General features: G+C 35.6%; 1 protein-coding gene across 1 annotated transcript in view; it reads left to right on the top strand.

Annotated features, from left to right (window-relative positions):
• LOC133524449 (membrane-bound alkaline phosphatase-like) overlaps positions 1-18246 on the top strand; it is a 30872-nt gene that overhangs the window by 3813 nt on the left and 8813 nt on the right. The window contains exons 2-4 of the mRNA XM_061860489.1: positions 3640-3941; positions 11119-11311; positions 18056-18225. Of these exons, the coding sequence (XP_061716473.1) occupies positions 3640-3941; positions 11119-11311; positions 18056-18225 (665 nt within the window). The remainder of the gene's footprint in view (positions 1-3639; positions 3942-11118; positions 11312-18055; positions 18226-18246) is intronic.

Genomic DNA, 18246 nt, shown 5'->3' with positions numbered 1-18246 from the left:
TTTTATCAGGCAACAGAAAACACGGAATCCCCAGTGTCACAATCTATCATCAAAATTTATTATCGAAAAACTCAAATAATGAATATAGGTAAAAAACTTAAGCAAGTAAACTTAACCTATTGTATTGTATGTAGTTGTGGCGTGTTCGAATAGACAATACATGTTTAAAAGACACACAAAAACAAAACAAATGTCTATTCGAACACGTCACAACTACATACAACAGGTGACTTACTTAAGTTTTTTACATATAACTCAATTATGAAATGTAAATATTTAACGTTAAATTTTAAATTATTTGTGATACTCGTATCAACTTCTCTAACCGCGATAATATGTACAAGTACGAGTATTATGTCTAGTTTTATTTTTATTTACAATTTAGTTAATATAATATATAAATACATTATACCTACAGAGGTACTTCCACAACTGTACAAATACTAAACTAAATTTATATTTTGTTTAATAATAACGATGCTGGCGGCATTTCCTCGTTGTATCGCAATACTGATACGTAGTGCGAGGGAACCGCCAGCTCTTCGGTCACTAGTTACCTCAAACAGATGCTTCGCAATTTTTGCTAAAAAACTTGTGCGCGCTGAGACCCCATTGACCTAGAGTTTCAACGCCAAATGGTACAAAATGGTACTCTCTCTCTCTACCGAGGCTCTTTATATTTATTACATTTTCAAATGTCTAGTTTAATTACTCGAGAACAATATTGTTGTTATCTTGTTCATTTAATTTCTGCAGCTCGTTAAAACTTAAGAGCGCTGTTAATAATGATATTCTTGGTGTGCAATAGTCATTGTGCATTGGACCGTAAAATTGAAGCGTCACTGTCACGGTCGCTCATTTTCCATGTTTTGTTAAAACCTTATGTCCATTTGACAATATTAACTGGTGTCATTGCCTGGTTTTCCTCGTTAGGAAACTGACATATCACCGCTACGGTTACTTTTTATTTGACTGATTCACGGATTCACGCTGGAACGCTTTGGGTTCTGGCTGAGACGTCCGATACTTCAGTTTCCTATAGAAAGCATCCGTCGTAAACGAAGTGTCGGATGCCCCGGCCCGGACCTGTAGCGTTCTAGCGTAAATCATCATTTAGAGTCACACGAACCAAGCCGACATACAATCGAAGTTATCCGCCCGATTCTAACTTTAAGATACCTCAAACATTTGCTAAGGAAACGATACGGATTAGATATATCAGTGACGTTTCTTCAAACAAAAACATCACTTTTGACACTGACATATACAATTCATATCATATCTTTAGGAAATTTTTGACGTATCTTAAAGTTCGAATCGGGCTGTGTTGCTCTCATTTGAAAACGAGATTCTAAAATAACATGATATTATATGAGATGAACACACCATGTTTTACACACAAAAATTCTACTTGCTCCATTTTCTTTGTATAACAATTTTTAGCAAGGAAACTAGTTTGATTTGCCATATCTGTGCGTCATCGTATATGACACGAACTATACCACATACATACACACACATATTGGTTCGATAAAATTAGAAATATTATGCTAACCATTTCTGAATATCTTAATAGTATTAAAAGTTCCATACCTCAAAAGGAAAAAAAAAACGTAACCCTTATAGGATCACTTTGTTGTCCGTCCGTCCATCCGTCTGTCTGTCTGTCAAGAACTTTTATCTCAGGAACGCGCGGAGGTATGGACTAACTAACTGAAATTAAAACTATACCTATTCTATAGGCCCTTGAAGCTGTGAAAATCAAACTTCAAAATTAACGTAAACATACGGCCGATTATGCCGCGAAAAACGTATATTTCGGCACTCTCAAGGGAATCAAAATGTATAGCTTACTTCCCGTTGACCTAGAACTATGAAATTTGGCAAATAATAGGTATCGTCTTACACTACAAGTACCTACTGGGAAAAATATAAAAACTATAAATTAGTAATATATAAAATTAAAAAAATAAGTTAAATTTGTACGGAACCCTCGGTGGGCGAGTTCGGTTCGAACTTGTCCGATGTTTTTTAAGTTAAGCTCATTAATTTAATTAGAAATGTAAAAATCCTGTAATAAAAATATGCACAGCTATAAGAGATTCAATGAATTATCATTATGAATCATCAATCGAAGCGAGAAGTATACAAATCTTTCAAATAGTTTGTGATATAAAATAGACCAAGGGCACAGTTAGAAAGATTTAACGATCGAGCTTAAGCTAAGTATTTCGAAAGTTATGTAATTTTATAATTTGATATCTAATTTATCCAACTGCTTGTCGAAGAAAGTGCTTTCGAGCGCCAATAGTCCGAGACTGAAATGGTACCTTTCACCCGAGTTAAACACTCTACTTTTCATGTTGAATACGAGGAAATTGAAATATATGTACATTTAACAAAACACAGCTAAAAATACACTATACAATAAATAATATTTTTTTTAGGATATTTTAAATTTCATTTAACATTTTAGGTACAAATATCGTTATTTATGGAATGAGGCGTTAATTATCGGAATGGAAATTTTATAACAAATCTATTAAAAAAAACCAATGTTTTATTGCTTATCGTAAAAAAGAAAAAAACGTACTTAGAAAGTACAGTGCTCTAGAGCCGAAACGTATAATTTTCTGCACACTTTTTAGAACAACAACGACCCACTTCCAGCGCTTGAGAAATGAGAAATAATAATAAAGAATTGATTTTATTGAACCTGTGACAAAGATGACAAAAATAGCTTCCTTATTAAAATGAAAAATTATAATTTTTAATCTTAAGCAAATTTTATATGCTTCCATTTTATAAGGTCTTTACCTCAAGGAAAAAAAATAACGTCGTTATTCTGTTTTATCAATGTAGGTGCCTTGAATTTTATTATCTAATATAAATAAATCTTTCAAGTTTCATATAAAAAAATAATTATACACTATAAACAAACTAAGAAATGGCTCCAGCTTAAAATATGATAAAAAAAGTATTTTCTGAAGTCATTTACGTTATTAGATCAATTTATTACGCGAAAATGTTATTAGTCTTATTTGATTTTACCTTTTTTTAATTATCCAGTTCGTACATGAAGATCATGGTTAAAAAGTGCATTAAGTATTTATCCGATAAATCGTTAGGTTAAGGTTTTTATCGTTTAAATAAACTCATATCACTGTCATCATCTATAAATACCTACTTAATCGCATTATTGTTATTTGTATCGGCGTCTAATGTTATTGTCTCTTCAATTAGTTAAAAAAAAATCAGAAAACTTTAGTTACAATTGCTAAGCTATATAATTATATATAGTTAAGTTATTTATATATTATTGCTATAGAGATACCATACCAAACAATGAAATCGTCGCAATCGCAACCTGTACCCCGCGACCAAAACGTCGTAAGCGCCGTAAAAATTAATGGCGCTTACGCGTTTAGGTCGCGAATCACGCTCCGCTTCTATGGTTTGTTGTTAAAACGACAATAACTCATGGCGTAAAATATTGGTTCTCTGTGCCGGTTCTATACGTAATAATTATAGTTCATTAGTAACTAGTTAGATTACCTATAGGTACTATAAATTTATGTTTAACTACTACCCAAAATTCTGCATAGGAAACGAAGACTGACATTTAAATTCTATTTACAGGTCAAGATGGCATCACACCCAAACCAAGAAAGGTTCTCGATACCATCATGAACCCAGCTTATATCCCGGCCGAAGAAAAACATGGTTCCTACTGGAAAAAAGCAGCAAAGACCACCATCAAAGCCAAAATAGCAGAGACACTAAATACCAATAAAGCACATAATGGTATATTGTTTGTTGGTGATGGGATGTCCCTGGCTACTGTCATGGCGGCGAGGACCTTCGGTGGGCAGCTGAACAACGGGTTGGGAGAAGAAAACGTTTTGGAGTTCGAGAGATTCCCTGTTACTGGATTGGCTAGGGTAAGTAAAGATTTAATTGCGCTTTGTGTTGTAGGGCACAGCACAGAGGATGTCATTTCAGATTTAGAGCAGAGCCCAACTTGGGCGCAGGGTGTTAATAGGCTACGGTGAGCGCTTACGGTCAGACGAGCAGTATGCTTGTTTGCCACCGACGTAGCCTTACCACAACTGCCTTAGCAGTGTCAAACTGACATATTCGCTAACGTCTGCGTAACTTACTTTCTATTTTATGAATGATGCTGTTTTTTATTCGTTAATAAAGAAAATACTTCTCTCTCGCTAATACTGCGAATACTAATACTAATAAGCGAGTACGAGCGAGATGCATAGAAGTTACTTACAAGTTAGCGAATATGTCAGTGTTAAACAAATGCCCATTTCTTGGACGGTATTAATCTAATATTAGTATGTTGCCATGGTAACCCATACGACTTGACAGTTCGTGGACTAATATAATATGGGCCCCTATGAAGTCGGCAACACACTAATAATATTAGACTAATACCGTTCGAGAAATGGGCCCCTGGTGGTAGCCGTACATTGGCTAAATATACAATGGTGGTGAAAATATGGAACGCGGATAAATAGAGTAGGCAGACTAATAAACCAACACCAAAAGAGTGAAGAGCAAATGCTCTTCTCTGTCCAAATGGACACGCCAAATATACTGTTAGAGCCAAGAATATTGCGATCTGATGTAATGTTTTAATATTATTTTAAAATTATACTAAAGTTTCGGTGGCAAGAAATCCATCATTAAATCATTATCTAAAAATTGACACCATTAGTTCACTACTGGGGCTCATTTCACGAACGGTATTAGTCTAATAGTAGATATTAGTGTGTTGCCGTGGTAACCCATATGACTTGACAGTTCGTAGACTAATATTAGTCTAATATCGTTCGAGAAATGGGCCCCTGGTGGACTATCAAAGTCAACTCATGTTGAATAATTTAAGCATATAAAATTTTTGTTTTACCTTCTCTTTACGCATGTGCAGACGGACATATCCTTGAAAGTATACTAAAGAGAGACCCAATCGGAATCAAAATTTTCGCAGAACTTAACTGTATATTTCTTCCGCCATCGGGTAATTCCAATAAGGAAGTTCGCACTGGTACACTCAATTACATAAGCTTTGTGCTGAATTCTGGTAAAAACCGAATGATTGTCTATCAGAGCGATCACGATCAAGGTACAGTTACATGAGATTGGGTGCAGTTTTTGTTAAATTTAAATGTTTAGGGACGGTCAAGGAAGTTGATTTATTTACCATTTTGTTGGTTGCCAGAGCTCCACGAGGGGGGGTGGGGTTAGGGTCGGCAACGCGCATGTAACTGCTCTGGAGTTGCAGGTGTACATAGGCTACGGAGACTGCTTACCATCAGGCAGGCCGTATGCTTGATTGCCACCGACGTAGTATTAAAAAAAAAAGTGATGTGTACTCAAAAATACGAGTATATTCCACAGATTTTATGAATGACACCAACCTAGCCGCCGCCGCCATACAACCAAATTTATGTTCATTTGACGACCGGTCTGGCCTAGTGGGTAGTGACCCAGCCTATGAAGCCTATGGTTCCGGGTTCGAATCCCGGTAAGGGCATTTATTTGTGTGATGAACATAGCTATTTGTTCCGGAGTCATGGATGTTTTCTATGTATATAAGTATGTATTTATGTATATACGTATGTATATCGTCACAGTACCCATAGTACAAGCTTTGCTTAGTTTAGGACTAGGTCGAACTGGGTAAGATTGTCCCAAATTATTTATTTTTGAATTAACATAATTATATTAACGTCACTTTGTCGCTTGCCATAATGACGAGATTTGATTGTATCTTTATACGAATAACCTTACCGTCCTTACGGCAAGCGATAAAGTGGGAAGTTTTTCCGGCCGCGGTAACAAATGTGACGTGCATATTTTTTAAGTAACATACCGGGTGAAGCATGCAATAGGAGCAAAAAATTAAACTGTAGGCTATACTCCCCAAACTGACCGACATTTGTCCGGCGACTTATACAAATAAGTTATGTTATTGATTATTAGCACACTTTAAAGTTAAGACGCAATGTATAGCGAATTTAGTTATGTTTAAGAGAGAAAATAAATAGCTTTTCGAATCTAACAAAAATTTTCTATCGAATTCTATTTCGGGAGAAAACCTTTTCCACTAACTAAATCTTAACAAATCGATTTTGATATCGATCGCTTCAGCATAATATGTAGGTACTCGTATATTCTAGGTTTTGTTTAAAATTTTTTTTTTTGTTTTGCAAAGTTTGAAAAAAATGGAAAACCTAGTTTTTCGTTGTGTCAATAACATACTTAAAAAATCATGGGAAATGGAAAACATTTAGAAGTGCAAAACGTTTTCTCTTTTTGTATGGACGATCATGTTCACTCTTAAGGTATGACAAGTGACGTCAATTACAATGGTGGCGACGTAAATTGAAGGTTATATTTAATTTGTATGAAAAACAGGAAGTCTAAAGATTTCATCTTCTTCTTTGCCTTGTCCCGTTATCTGGGGTCGGCCCTCCTCGTACGAAGGCGCCAGATTTTTCTGTCCTGGGTTGTCTGGGTGTTGATCTGCGCCCGCTCCATGTCCCTGGTAACGGTTGTCCACTGTCTAAAGATTTCATAATTTTTAAAATTTACTAAACAAAGGAGTAGCTGGAGGTCGTGAGAGCGGACATGGAAGAGAACAATCTCACATCTGAGGATGCCGAAGATCGGGCAAAGTGGAGAAGATTAAGTAGGAAAGTGGACCCTGGCGCTAGGCCGGGAAAACGCTAGGTTGAAGAAGAAGACTAAACAAAGGAGTACAATCTATGTTTTAATTATTTACTCGTGTTACCCGGTATATCTATAGTAAGTTGTGTGTACCCAATATTTATACTAGACTGTACCATGTCACAATTATAATAACATGAGATCCCTAGTGGCTTTCATTTAGATTGTCACTATGGCAGGGTACGAAATGGTATAGAAATCAAATTTCTCGACTGCATATTATCAAGTCTGTAGGGCTAAGATGGTCGGCTCTTTATCATTTGTCACCATGCCTGTCACGTTCTAACAAGTATGTAAGCGCGAAAGTGACGGGCATAGTGACAAGTGATAAAAATGGAACCATGATACTACCGCAGGTAAAATCCATATGGGCTTCTCCTATATCGACTTTGACGTGACGAATTTTAATAGTAGATAGATAGATAGATCATTTATTGATAAAAAATAAATTACATGTCATTTTTGCTAATTGCTTATTCTATACTACACATTAGGTAACATCATACAATTAAAATATATATCACAGGTACATCAGATTTAACGATTGTGTAGATGGGTCATTGACTTGTAGTTTTAACGAATTCATCAACACTATAGCACGCCATGTCCAGCAATATCCGTTTAAGATTTTTTTCAAACATCGAGTCCAAAGTAGATTTTAATTGTTCATCTAGAGTATTGTAAAGTTTTATGCCCACTATTTGTAAGGATTTCCTAGACTTTGCTAGACCACAATAAATACCATATTTTTACACAAATTGATGTTGGATAGTAGCCCTGCTATACTTTGTCATTGCAAAGTCTGTACTTACAGAGTTAGTTTGGTCTGATTTTTAAGAATCTAATTTATGATATATACCAAAATTAGTAAACGAAAAAAAAAAAGCGCAGCTAAGCAGTTGTGATTAGTCTTAAGTTATTTAGTTCAACTATCTTACCAAAATTAGTAGTAGTAGTACCTAGTAGTAGTAAAAAAGAAACATAAAACAGGAAAGAACACACATCATTTGTACAAAGGCGAACTTATCCCTTTCAGGGATCTCTTCCAGTTAACCTTTGAGCAATGCCATACCAATCAACCATGCCAACCATGTAATTCATGAATGTTAGTTTACACATGGAGCTACTTAATTACTTACTGAATGGTTCGAAATTTATTGCCAGAAAAAGTATTGTCACGCAAAAACCATCTCAATTGCATTTTTTATCTGCGTAACTGTTTACCCGTCTTGGTTCACTGCTTACTTACAACACAACAAGTGACACTGCTCTCTTTAATTACCAAAAACAAACCATTTTCATCTTTAAAGTCATTGCAATAAGATACTTTATCCAAAAGCATAATAATGGCAATCTGTGCCGCTCGCAGAAAGAACCAAATAGTATTGAAATCGTTAGCACTTGTTTTGATCTTCATTTTATATAATCCGTTCGCAATCATCCATTCACCTAATTAATTATAAAGACAACTGTGATTAGTCATATTGCTCATAATCTTTTTATCGTTAGTAGGTCAAGAGCACCTTATACAATAGGATATAGATGTAGTGTAGATATTAAGGCAATTAATTACCTAATTTAACTTATGTTCTTAGTTCTTACACAGGGTTTAAAACAAAAAAGTCCCGTCTGTGGACAAAGCTTAACATAATTTGCATTCAAGATCAAGTTTATTTGACCAACGGCGTAATCCGAACTTTAAGATATCATAAATTAGGTCTAGATACGATATGGATGGAATGTTTGTGTCAAAAGTGACGTTCATTCAAACAAAAACGTCACTATTGACACTGATATATCTGATCCATATCGTATCTAGATCTAATATTTGACGTATCTTAAAGTTCGAATGGGGCCGTAAGTAACAAAAGAATGTCACATCTAGCAAATCAAAAACATGATGTTTATGCGAACATTATTTAAAAATCCCATTTCACTTACGCTCTAAATTTTTTGATATACTTCTGATCTGTTAAGGTTAAAAATTACTCCCTAATATTTACTTTACTATCAAATGATCACTTAATAATCTTAATGTACAATTCCTCCAACAATCATCACTATATATATTAGACTTGCGTTCAAGGAAATCCCATGCAGGGCCGCATACGTCTTCTGACGTCATCGCCATTTCCCATGCGCCCCAATTTTTTTAAATAGTTCTGATCTGTTAAAGTTAAAAGGTCCCTCATATTACTTTACTAAGGTAAAAATATACATCAAATCCTCCAACAATGATGACAATATCTGTTAGACTGTCACGTTCAAGGAACCCGTGCAGGGCCGGCTGTCTTCTGACGTCATCGCCATTTCCCATGCGCCCCAATTTTTTGGATATAGTTCTGATCTGTTAAAGTTAAAACGTCCCTAATATTACTTTACTAACGTCAGAATAAACATCAAAACCTCCAACAATCATCACTATATCTGTTAGACTGTCACGTTCAAGGAACCCGCGCAGGGCCGCACGTCTTCTGACGTCATCGCCATTTCCCATGAGCTCCAAATTTTGCCAACCTTCGTGAGTGCCGTCTGTTGCCGGTTTATTGACAATGTGACGCATGAATACGAATGGAGTACGGTTGTAGCTGCAAAATAAACGAAAACGTACTATTATTTTTCCAAGTTTTTATTTATCGTTGGAATTTTCTGAGGTGACCTTTTGGGCTTAAACCCCTAATCTGTTAAACAAAAGTTTTTGTTTCTTTTATGCAGCGGCTACTACTGCTACTGTCAACAAAAGCCCGTTTAAAAAGCAATTTTACCATCCTATTTATATGGTTCCAATTTAAGTACATTCATTCGAAGATATAGATCGTGTCATTCACGAAAACGCGTACCTTGACTCGTAATGGCATGTAATTAAAGGTTAGATTTGACAAATCTGAGCGTCATCGTGGATGACACGAACTATAACAAGTTTGGTTGATGTAAAACGAACGGCCGCTGGATATAAGTTAACAAAAATTACTAAAATATCTATGATATATAAAGTAACTTGTATGCATAATGTAAAAGTAGATCGGATTTATCCAAGTTTGAAGTTAAGCGGCTCAATTGTACCTATATTACAGAATTATATATTGTTAAAAATAATTTACCTGTTTACACAAGGCAAGGTTAGCTTGAAGCGGAAAACAATTACCTACAGATTGCACTATAAAATACTGATTGATTGAGAAACTGTACTGATCTCTAAATGATGAAAACATTACCATTACCGCGATCATGACCTTTCGACATAATCATAAAATGTCCCAATCTGATTATTCTACAATTCTTTAAGAAATATTATATTGATACACTGACTCTTATTGCTGTATCCTTAAAGTCTAATTTAGCGATTCGAAATATACAAGAACAATAAGGCAGACAAGAGGAGACAGCGTGACATTCGTTTAACAATTACAATGCGAGGAAGGAAACTGGAAGGAAATTATCATGCTATGCCACTTAATTACGGTTGACCGTATACAAGGTTAAGACATTGCTAAAGCAAAGATTCATTTACTGTAAAAGATATGTGAAGATAAAGAAAAAATCCTTCGATGTACAAAATTGCCTTTCAAATACTAAAAGGTCGACCAAAAACGCAGTGATGTCAAAAGTCATCAAAAGTGATTAATTGAATAATATATGATTGCGTATATTATTATGTTTTTGTAATAGTATGTACTAAGATATAGTCAGAAGTACTGCTACTAGAGCGAGAGAAATCGCTCTCATATTGTAATATTCATACGAGTATATCTGATAGATTGCCTTTTGCACACTTCAATTATTTTTAAGTGAAATTCATTCATTCTAGATCTATGGATAAAATCATTATGAAGAAAATGACAATGTACAGCGCAATATGTTTTGTGATGACTGAATTATCAAATATCAACTTTTGACAACCAGAGTTACCGCTAATTATTGGAGCCGTACAATGCCATTTATTTTAGGTTTTTAGAACTTTATTTTCTCAAAGAATTAATTAGGTGGATGAGATATGACAATATCAAAAGTGACATTTCTTCAAACAAAAACGTCACTTTTGACACTGACATATCCGATCTAGACCTAATATTTGACGTATCTTAAAGTGTGTTGTGGGCGATGGCATGGCAACCTATCACATTGTGCTATATCACAATTTCGTTATTTTTATGAAACCCCTTAATTGCTAGTGGCACTGAAATTAGCAGTAACAGGTGCTCTGCCTACTCCTTTTGGGAATACAGGCGTGAGTTTATATATGTATGTAAAAAAATATAGAAATCCACTTATTAATGTATACGTAGAGCGATCTTATCGCTAAATGTCGGTCTAATCTGTTTATAACTTTATATATTTATTTTTTCTGTTTATCTAACTTCTCTTTTTTTCTAGACTTACTGCCTCGACGCTCAAGTCCCGGACTCTGCCTGCACCGCCACATCATACCTAACTGGCGTAAAAACTAAATACGGCGTCATCGGGCTTGATGGCAACGTCACGAGGGCCGCCTGCAGCTCACAGCTTCATAAAGGGAATTGGGCTACATCTATTGGAGAGTGGGCGCTGGAGCAAGGATTGGATGTTGGTGAGTAAATGTTACAATACGGAGTCATTGAAGTGGTTGGTAATGTGAGGAGGGCCGCCTGCAGTCCACAACTTCATAAAGGGAGCTGGGCTACGTCTATTGGAGAGTGGGCGTTCGAAAAGAGATTGGATGTTGGTGAGTAGATAAGTACGAGTACGGAGTCATAGGAGTGGTTGGCGTGATGAGGGCAGCTTGCAGCCCACAGCTTATTATATCTCTTGTGACGAAAGAGCTATATTCCTATCGTGTTTTTATTATTTAAATATTACATTTCTAAATAAATTAACAAAAAGATTTAAGAGGACGGATGGATTTAAATAGTTAGAATTTCCCAGCTATTTATAAAGATTGTGTTTTCAATTCGTCAGTGAATAAGTGTTATTTTGTATGTCTTGTAGTATCGTTATAATATAGGTCCTGATCCATATTTAGATGGCGAGCCAGGTGTAGGCATCAAAATAAACTTCCAGAAACGAAACTCTCAATCACACATGACCTCGCCTTTTGTATCTCAATATACGTCCATTGCGATGTCACCTCCGCACGGAGTCTCCTGGTTAGGTACTCGTACCGGCAACAAAGTTAGCTGATCGTTTTTGAAACTTATTGCAACGAATTAAGGCTTACCACTGGTCAGTTCAGTCTGTTAATGTTATAATATCTTGGAATCAAACTGACGACTGGGGTCATTATTACTATCTCTTTCACTCTTGCTATAACTAGGTAAGCAAGAAAATCTTTTTTTCTTTTTCTTTGGGGTTTCTTGAAAAAAGAAGTGTCTAGGAACATGCTTTTAAAGTATTGTCAACGCATTACTTTGGTATTGGACGCCTACATAGATTTCGGTAACAGCCTGATATACAAATATCATGCAAAATGTATGCTTGTTTGCGACTGACGTGGTATAAAATTTTCAACAAAAGACTGTAGTAAGAATGAATGGAATGTGTGTGTGTAATGTGTGAATGTAATTCTCAGTTGTCATGAATATATAAAATAATGATTTAAATTGCACCTTGTGACTATTTTATTTTATCGCAAGTTAGTAAATAATAAGTAGGTATAATGTTGTATTTTTACATGCGTAGTTTTTCCATATTAAACAAATATTGATCGATTTACCACGTTTCGGTTTATATACCAGCATTTATTACGGTGATATTACATACATATACGTGAGTGTATTAGTAGATATAAACAAGGTGTTACGTGAAGAAAAAGGCATTGATTGGATTATCACTGGTTTCATAGACACCGTTTCATCAGTGTGGAAGTGTTTTCATAAAAGTCAAACGTCTATGAAATTATGACGTTTAAAATAACACTTTCACACTCTGTGCTATCAAACACGGTGAAGAGTTAGCTTAGTCTGACTCGAAAATAAATCTACACACATTATTCCGAAAATTATTATGGTCTAGTAAATCTACTTATACTCATTGATTCATAAACACAGTAAGGCGCATTTGGGTAATTATCGAAAGCGGAATAATTTTTTAAACTATTTTCCTACTCCTCTACTGTTATCTGTCATTTATGCATTCATTATCACGAATATAAGAACATACATAAAAGGTTTCAAGAAAAGTCTATATTGTCTATTCCTCATAAAAGCTCTTGTGCTTTTATAAGCTATAATGTTACTGCGATTAATGGCTACCAACCTAACAAAACCAAAACGAATACAGTTTTAAACTAAGTGCATTGATGCCAACTTACAAAATATTCATTTGGTTGCATAGTAAAAATAATTACTTCATAAGTCAGAAACACGCATGTGACACCCGTAATATAGCAACACCCATAGACTACGAAGACCGCTTAACGTTGCTCCGTCTCAGCTCCGGCTCAGTCTCCGTAGGCTACGGTGGCCAAAATTGAGAAAAAACTGTCCAAAAAATTAATTTAGCAAGTAGCAAGTACCAGGGCCTCATGAGTTACGAGGAGGTGTCGCCGACCGGCCGGCCGCGGCTCGGGGCGGGCCGGGCGCGTAACAAGGTATGCTCGCGCGTCTTGGCTATATACTTTTGCTGTAATTTGTTTACCTAAATTAAGATTTATTTTTGTTGACTCGTAGGAAAAATATTGTATGCAACGTTGTATAAGTAGGTCAAAAAATTCTCGTGGCGTATTCCTTTACATTGTCACATTGTAACTCACGCCACTCGCCTTTTTTGACCCTTCTTATACAACTGTTGCATAAAATACTATAATATATTTACTAAATTAGAAGCATTTTCTATTGTAGCAACAGCAAAGTGAATTTAGTGTAGAGGCATATTGTCAAAGTAAATTTTGTAGGCAACTAAATTTACTGCCATCTTTCGACACAGGACTAAAACTCTTACAGCACGGCTTACGTGGGCGATGACTCGCGAATGCGACGTGGCGCGGCGGCCCAACGGCATTCGGAGATCGCCCACGTAGGACACTTCACACTTCCATAGGTATAAAAGGATTGAATTCACCCGCGCCGCGCCGCGCCGCTCCGCATTCGCGAGTTATTCGCTCAGGTAAGACACTGCCTTAGAATAACATATGGCTCTTTGACCCATGATATTTCACTGATGTGTTAAATATCAAACGGTGTCGCCATCTTCTCGAGTATAAGCCAAAGGTATATCGCCACATATTCGAGCATAATTTTTACTTGATTTTTCGAGGAGCGTTTTTTTCATAAACTTTATTTATCATATAAGATGCCTTGATAAGCATTGCAGTAGCGTAAGTGTTACTAAAGTATAAACTATATTAGTCATTTTGTAAATTACACCGCTTTTGTAGTGCCATCAGATACATCGGAGCGCCCAAGGTGCTCATAAAAATCTGAACACATCTCTATTGTCAAGGCGTTTAGAGTGCGTGTTCAAATATTACGAACACCTTGGCCGCTCTGATATATATGATGGCGACAATACAAGGTTCAAGGACTACTCAAGTACCAAAGAGAATTTGAAACACATGTGGATTGTCAAAGAAAACTTTGTAGCCATAGTAAATTTACTGCCATCTTTCAACACGATTAAAACTTTTAGAACACCATTTCACTTTGATCCTTATCCTTTTACTGATATGTGTTTAATTTGTTAAATATTAAAAACTGGCGCCATCTAATAGATCAAAGGCCAAAGGTATGGCGACATCGTTTCGAGCTATGGTGCCTCAAACTTTGGATAGTGCCCGGTAAGATGGCGCCACTTTTTGATATTTAACAAATGTAACAAATATCAGTGAAATAATGGAGGATCAAAGTAAAATGGCGTTCTAAAAGTTTTAATCATGTGTCTAAAGATGTCAGTAAATTTATTGTGGCTACAAAATTTTCTTTGACAATCCACCTCTATTTCAAATTCTCTTTGCTCATACTAAAGTGGCAAAGGAAATTTCATATTACCGACCTGTCAGATTACATGACTAATATGTTTATCTTCATACCTATTGGGCAATTTTTGTCGAGGCCCACTCAGGAGGTAATTGGCTGTACTGGGTATTGAAGTAATGTATTAATTATTGGCTAGGTATAGGAGGATTTTTATGTACTCGTACTTATAGGTAGGGAAATTGAGATTTCACAATTTCACAACAATCATACATAATACATATATGTGACAGTCGAAATCAAAAGGGACCTTATGGCGGTTGGCGCTTACGTGGCATACTCGTAGTAACCGCATTAGTTTTAGTGCGCCGCTAATAATGGTGTAAGCGCCGAGCACCATAAGGTCCCTTTTATTTGGACTGTGACATATAATCCAATTTAAAGAGATACCAAAAATAAGGAGACATCTATACAAAAAACAACGTCTGTATTTTGATGCCTCAAAGATTTATTCTTGACGAAAACTGATGGTACAGTCGTCAACACTGTCATCAAAAATATCGGAGCGGCCAAGGTCATATATATCTGAACACGCCTCTATTGTCACGTTTGAAACGTTTTAAACACCTAAGCAGCCTCGATGTATCCACACAAACGTAGTCCCCGTTTTTCTCTCTAGAGATTGATATTATGGAAAATGAGTTTTTTTTTGTTATTTATGTAAAAGTTGAATCAAAAACAGATTTTCATTCATATTTTTAAATGCATCCTAACTTTCATAATAAATAAAGATACGCAAAAAAATCAAACAGGGGTATAGCTGTGGTTGATATACAACAAACTGTCAAAATATATTAATAATGTTACTATCCAGAGAGGAAAATGAGGACTAAATTTGTATGGAAAGGCAGTTTCAGGGCGGCTAAGAGGCAACAGGAGTGGTCATTTCTGCATACAAACGTACTCGACTGTTTCCTCTGTGGTTTTTGAAGCTAGAGCAATGATTTTTCCAACACAGATTATTATTATTAATATCTGTGTTGGACTGTTTTCCTGTGTCCTTTTTTTGATATTTTTGTTTCTTAAGGCGCTAGTGCTCTTCAAATTTTTGCAAATACGGCCTAATTTACTAGGCCGCAAAGAGAAGCATGGTATTCAAAACTGACATCAATTAGCCTAAAATCAAAACAGTCCGACACACATAATTTCATTTTCATTACCATTTAAATCTCAAAATTACCTTACATTTAGTTGAGTTTTGGAGGAGAAAACAGTCGAGTACGAAATATCGTTTTTTGAGATTTTTACGCAGGATTATTCGCCTAACCTGGCGTTGTCTTTATTGCACTAGTTTTAGGAGTCGCTTTCGTTAGCGAGACGGATATATTCGCTTAGAATATTTAAATCTCAGCTCCTGTATCCCCTTAAGCAAGAAAATTCGTAACAAGAAAATGACTCATATATAATACTAATTTACGTTTGAACTAGACAGCTGCATAATGATTTAAAAGTTAATTCATTTTAAATGATTTATTAATTATCATTAATAGTGTACACGTGCTTGAGGTACCTACATTGTTTATGGTAGTCGTCAAGCACGGTGAAATATATGAACCACAAATATACAACTAATCGTCCATTGATTATTATTAATGATTGATTATTTATAATAGGAATGGTAACATATTATAGAATCTTCTTGTAATTATTATGAATCTTCTTCAATAGGCAACAAATTAATGTATTTTGCGTAATATGGCGCTTAGCACACTGCATACGATTTGCACGTTACTCCGATGTTTGAGCGAGACAACGCTAAGCGCGTATTATACCGACATACCGCTCGCACGTCGACGTATACAGTGGACTAAGCGCCATAGCGACAGATTAATGCAATATCAGATCAAGATTGTAGATCATGTTTTACATGAAATCATAGACATATGTACAGTAGCCATTAGATAAATCGGAGCGGCCAAGGTGCTTACAAACAGCTTAACACGTCTGTATTGTCAAGGCGTTAGATTGCGTGGTTAGATACTTTTAAGCACCTTGGCCGCTCCTATTCATCTGATGGCGACTGTAGATAAAAATACATTTTTAGTTGCTGTCATGTCGCTTAATGTATTGCTAATACATATTGTACGAGTTATTCAGTTATTATTACTATAGAGAATCGATACCAAATATCAAAATTGTCGCAATCGCAACCTGTACCACGAGACTAAAACGTCGTAAGCGCCGTAAAATAAAGAGAAAAAAAAAAAAAAAATCATGGCGCTTACGCGTTTAGGTCGCGAGTTTCACGCTCCGCTTCTATGGTTTGTTGTCAAAACAGCTCATGGCGCAAAATACTGATTCTCTGTGCCTGTTTTATACGTGGTAATAATAGTTCAATAGTACGAGTTTAACATTGTGGCATTTGTGGCCTATTAATACAAGAATTAAATAAGCGCCATTTGTCATTTTGTAAATAATATTTCCAATTGTTTTTCGATGACTAAGTAAATTGAAGCGTGAAGAGAATTGACGTCAAGTGTCTGGTAGATAACAAATACTGTATATTTATTGTTATTCTTCCTTTTTTGATTGCTTTATCGTGCATTGTTCTTGGACAAAGTTTGCCATAAATGTAATGTGGTATATTTATGACACCGTTCGTTTTGCCTCGTGTATATTAAACTTTAATTTAGATTATATTTAGTGTCACGTTATAGATATTACTTCACATGTATTTATTTCATATAATAATGTTTTGAGGTTTTAAAGTAGGAAATAGCTTTCGAACGTAATGGATAAGCTAAAAATCTCTTTCTCTCTTATTCTCTTACTTTCCTACTTGCACCATTTTTACATTTCTGTTTAGCCCTATGGTTGACTGGTAAAGAATAACTTTAGGCATTAAGTCCGCCATTTGTATTTTTTTTATATTTTGTGCAATAAGGTTTAAATAAATTACCTAATAAAAATCGTTTGTGTTTAGGGTTTGCAATCTGGTTCTGATATATATGAATATATCCGCGGATCTTCCCATACATTTCATATCCGTCGTGCAATTATGTTGAATTTATATTTCACATCGATCCACATTTTCCCAAAATTATAATATTATTCATAAAAATGTTCATACTAAATGACATGGTTTTAGTATTTTTTTAGTGAGTTTAGATCTTTTTATACTCAAACAGTTTTTTGTTAAAACATCGAAATCGTGAGAAAAAATTGCGGCTCGATAACCAACCGGGTCTCCAATGTTCTCTTTAACTACCAAATGGCATATACCTCAAAAAAATTATAAAGAATTATATTTTTATATACAATATGCCTCTTTTTGTTAAATGATCCCTAAGCAGCCTTTCCTAAGAAATTTTAGAGTTTCCCTCGTACTGATAGCTCAAGCTAATAGTCTGTTCCCTTAATTCCAGGTTTCGTAACAACGACGCGTGTAACCCACGCCTCGCCGGCGGGAATGTACGCGCACACGTCGGAACGTAACTGGGAATCTGATGTGGACGTTCCCGACGAGTGCCTGCAGCTCGGCTGTCGAGATATCGCGCATCAGCTGGTCATGAACAACCCGGGACGGCAGTTTAAGGTAATGAATAGTTACATATTT

Source organism: Cydia pomonella, chromosome 13 (genome assembly GCF_033807575.1).
Source record: "Cydia pomonella isolate Wapato2018A chromosome 13, ilCydPomo1, whole genome shotgun sequence".
NCBI lineage: Eukaryota > Metazoa > Arthropoda > Insecta > Lepidoptera > Tortricidae > Cydia > Cydia pomonella.
The sequence above is the reverse complement of the archived record's forward strand: the minus strand, read 5'-3'. Positions and strand labels throughout refer to the sequence as shown.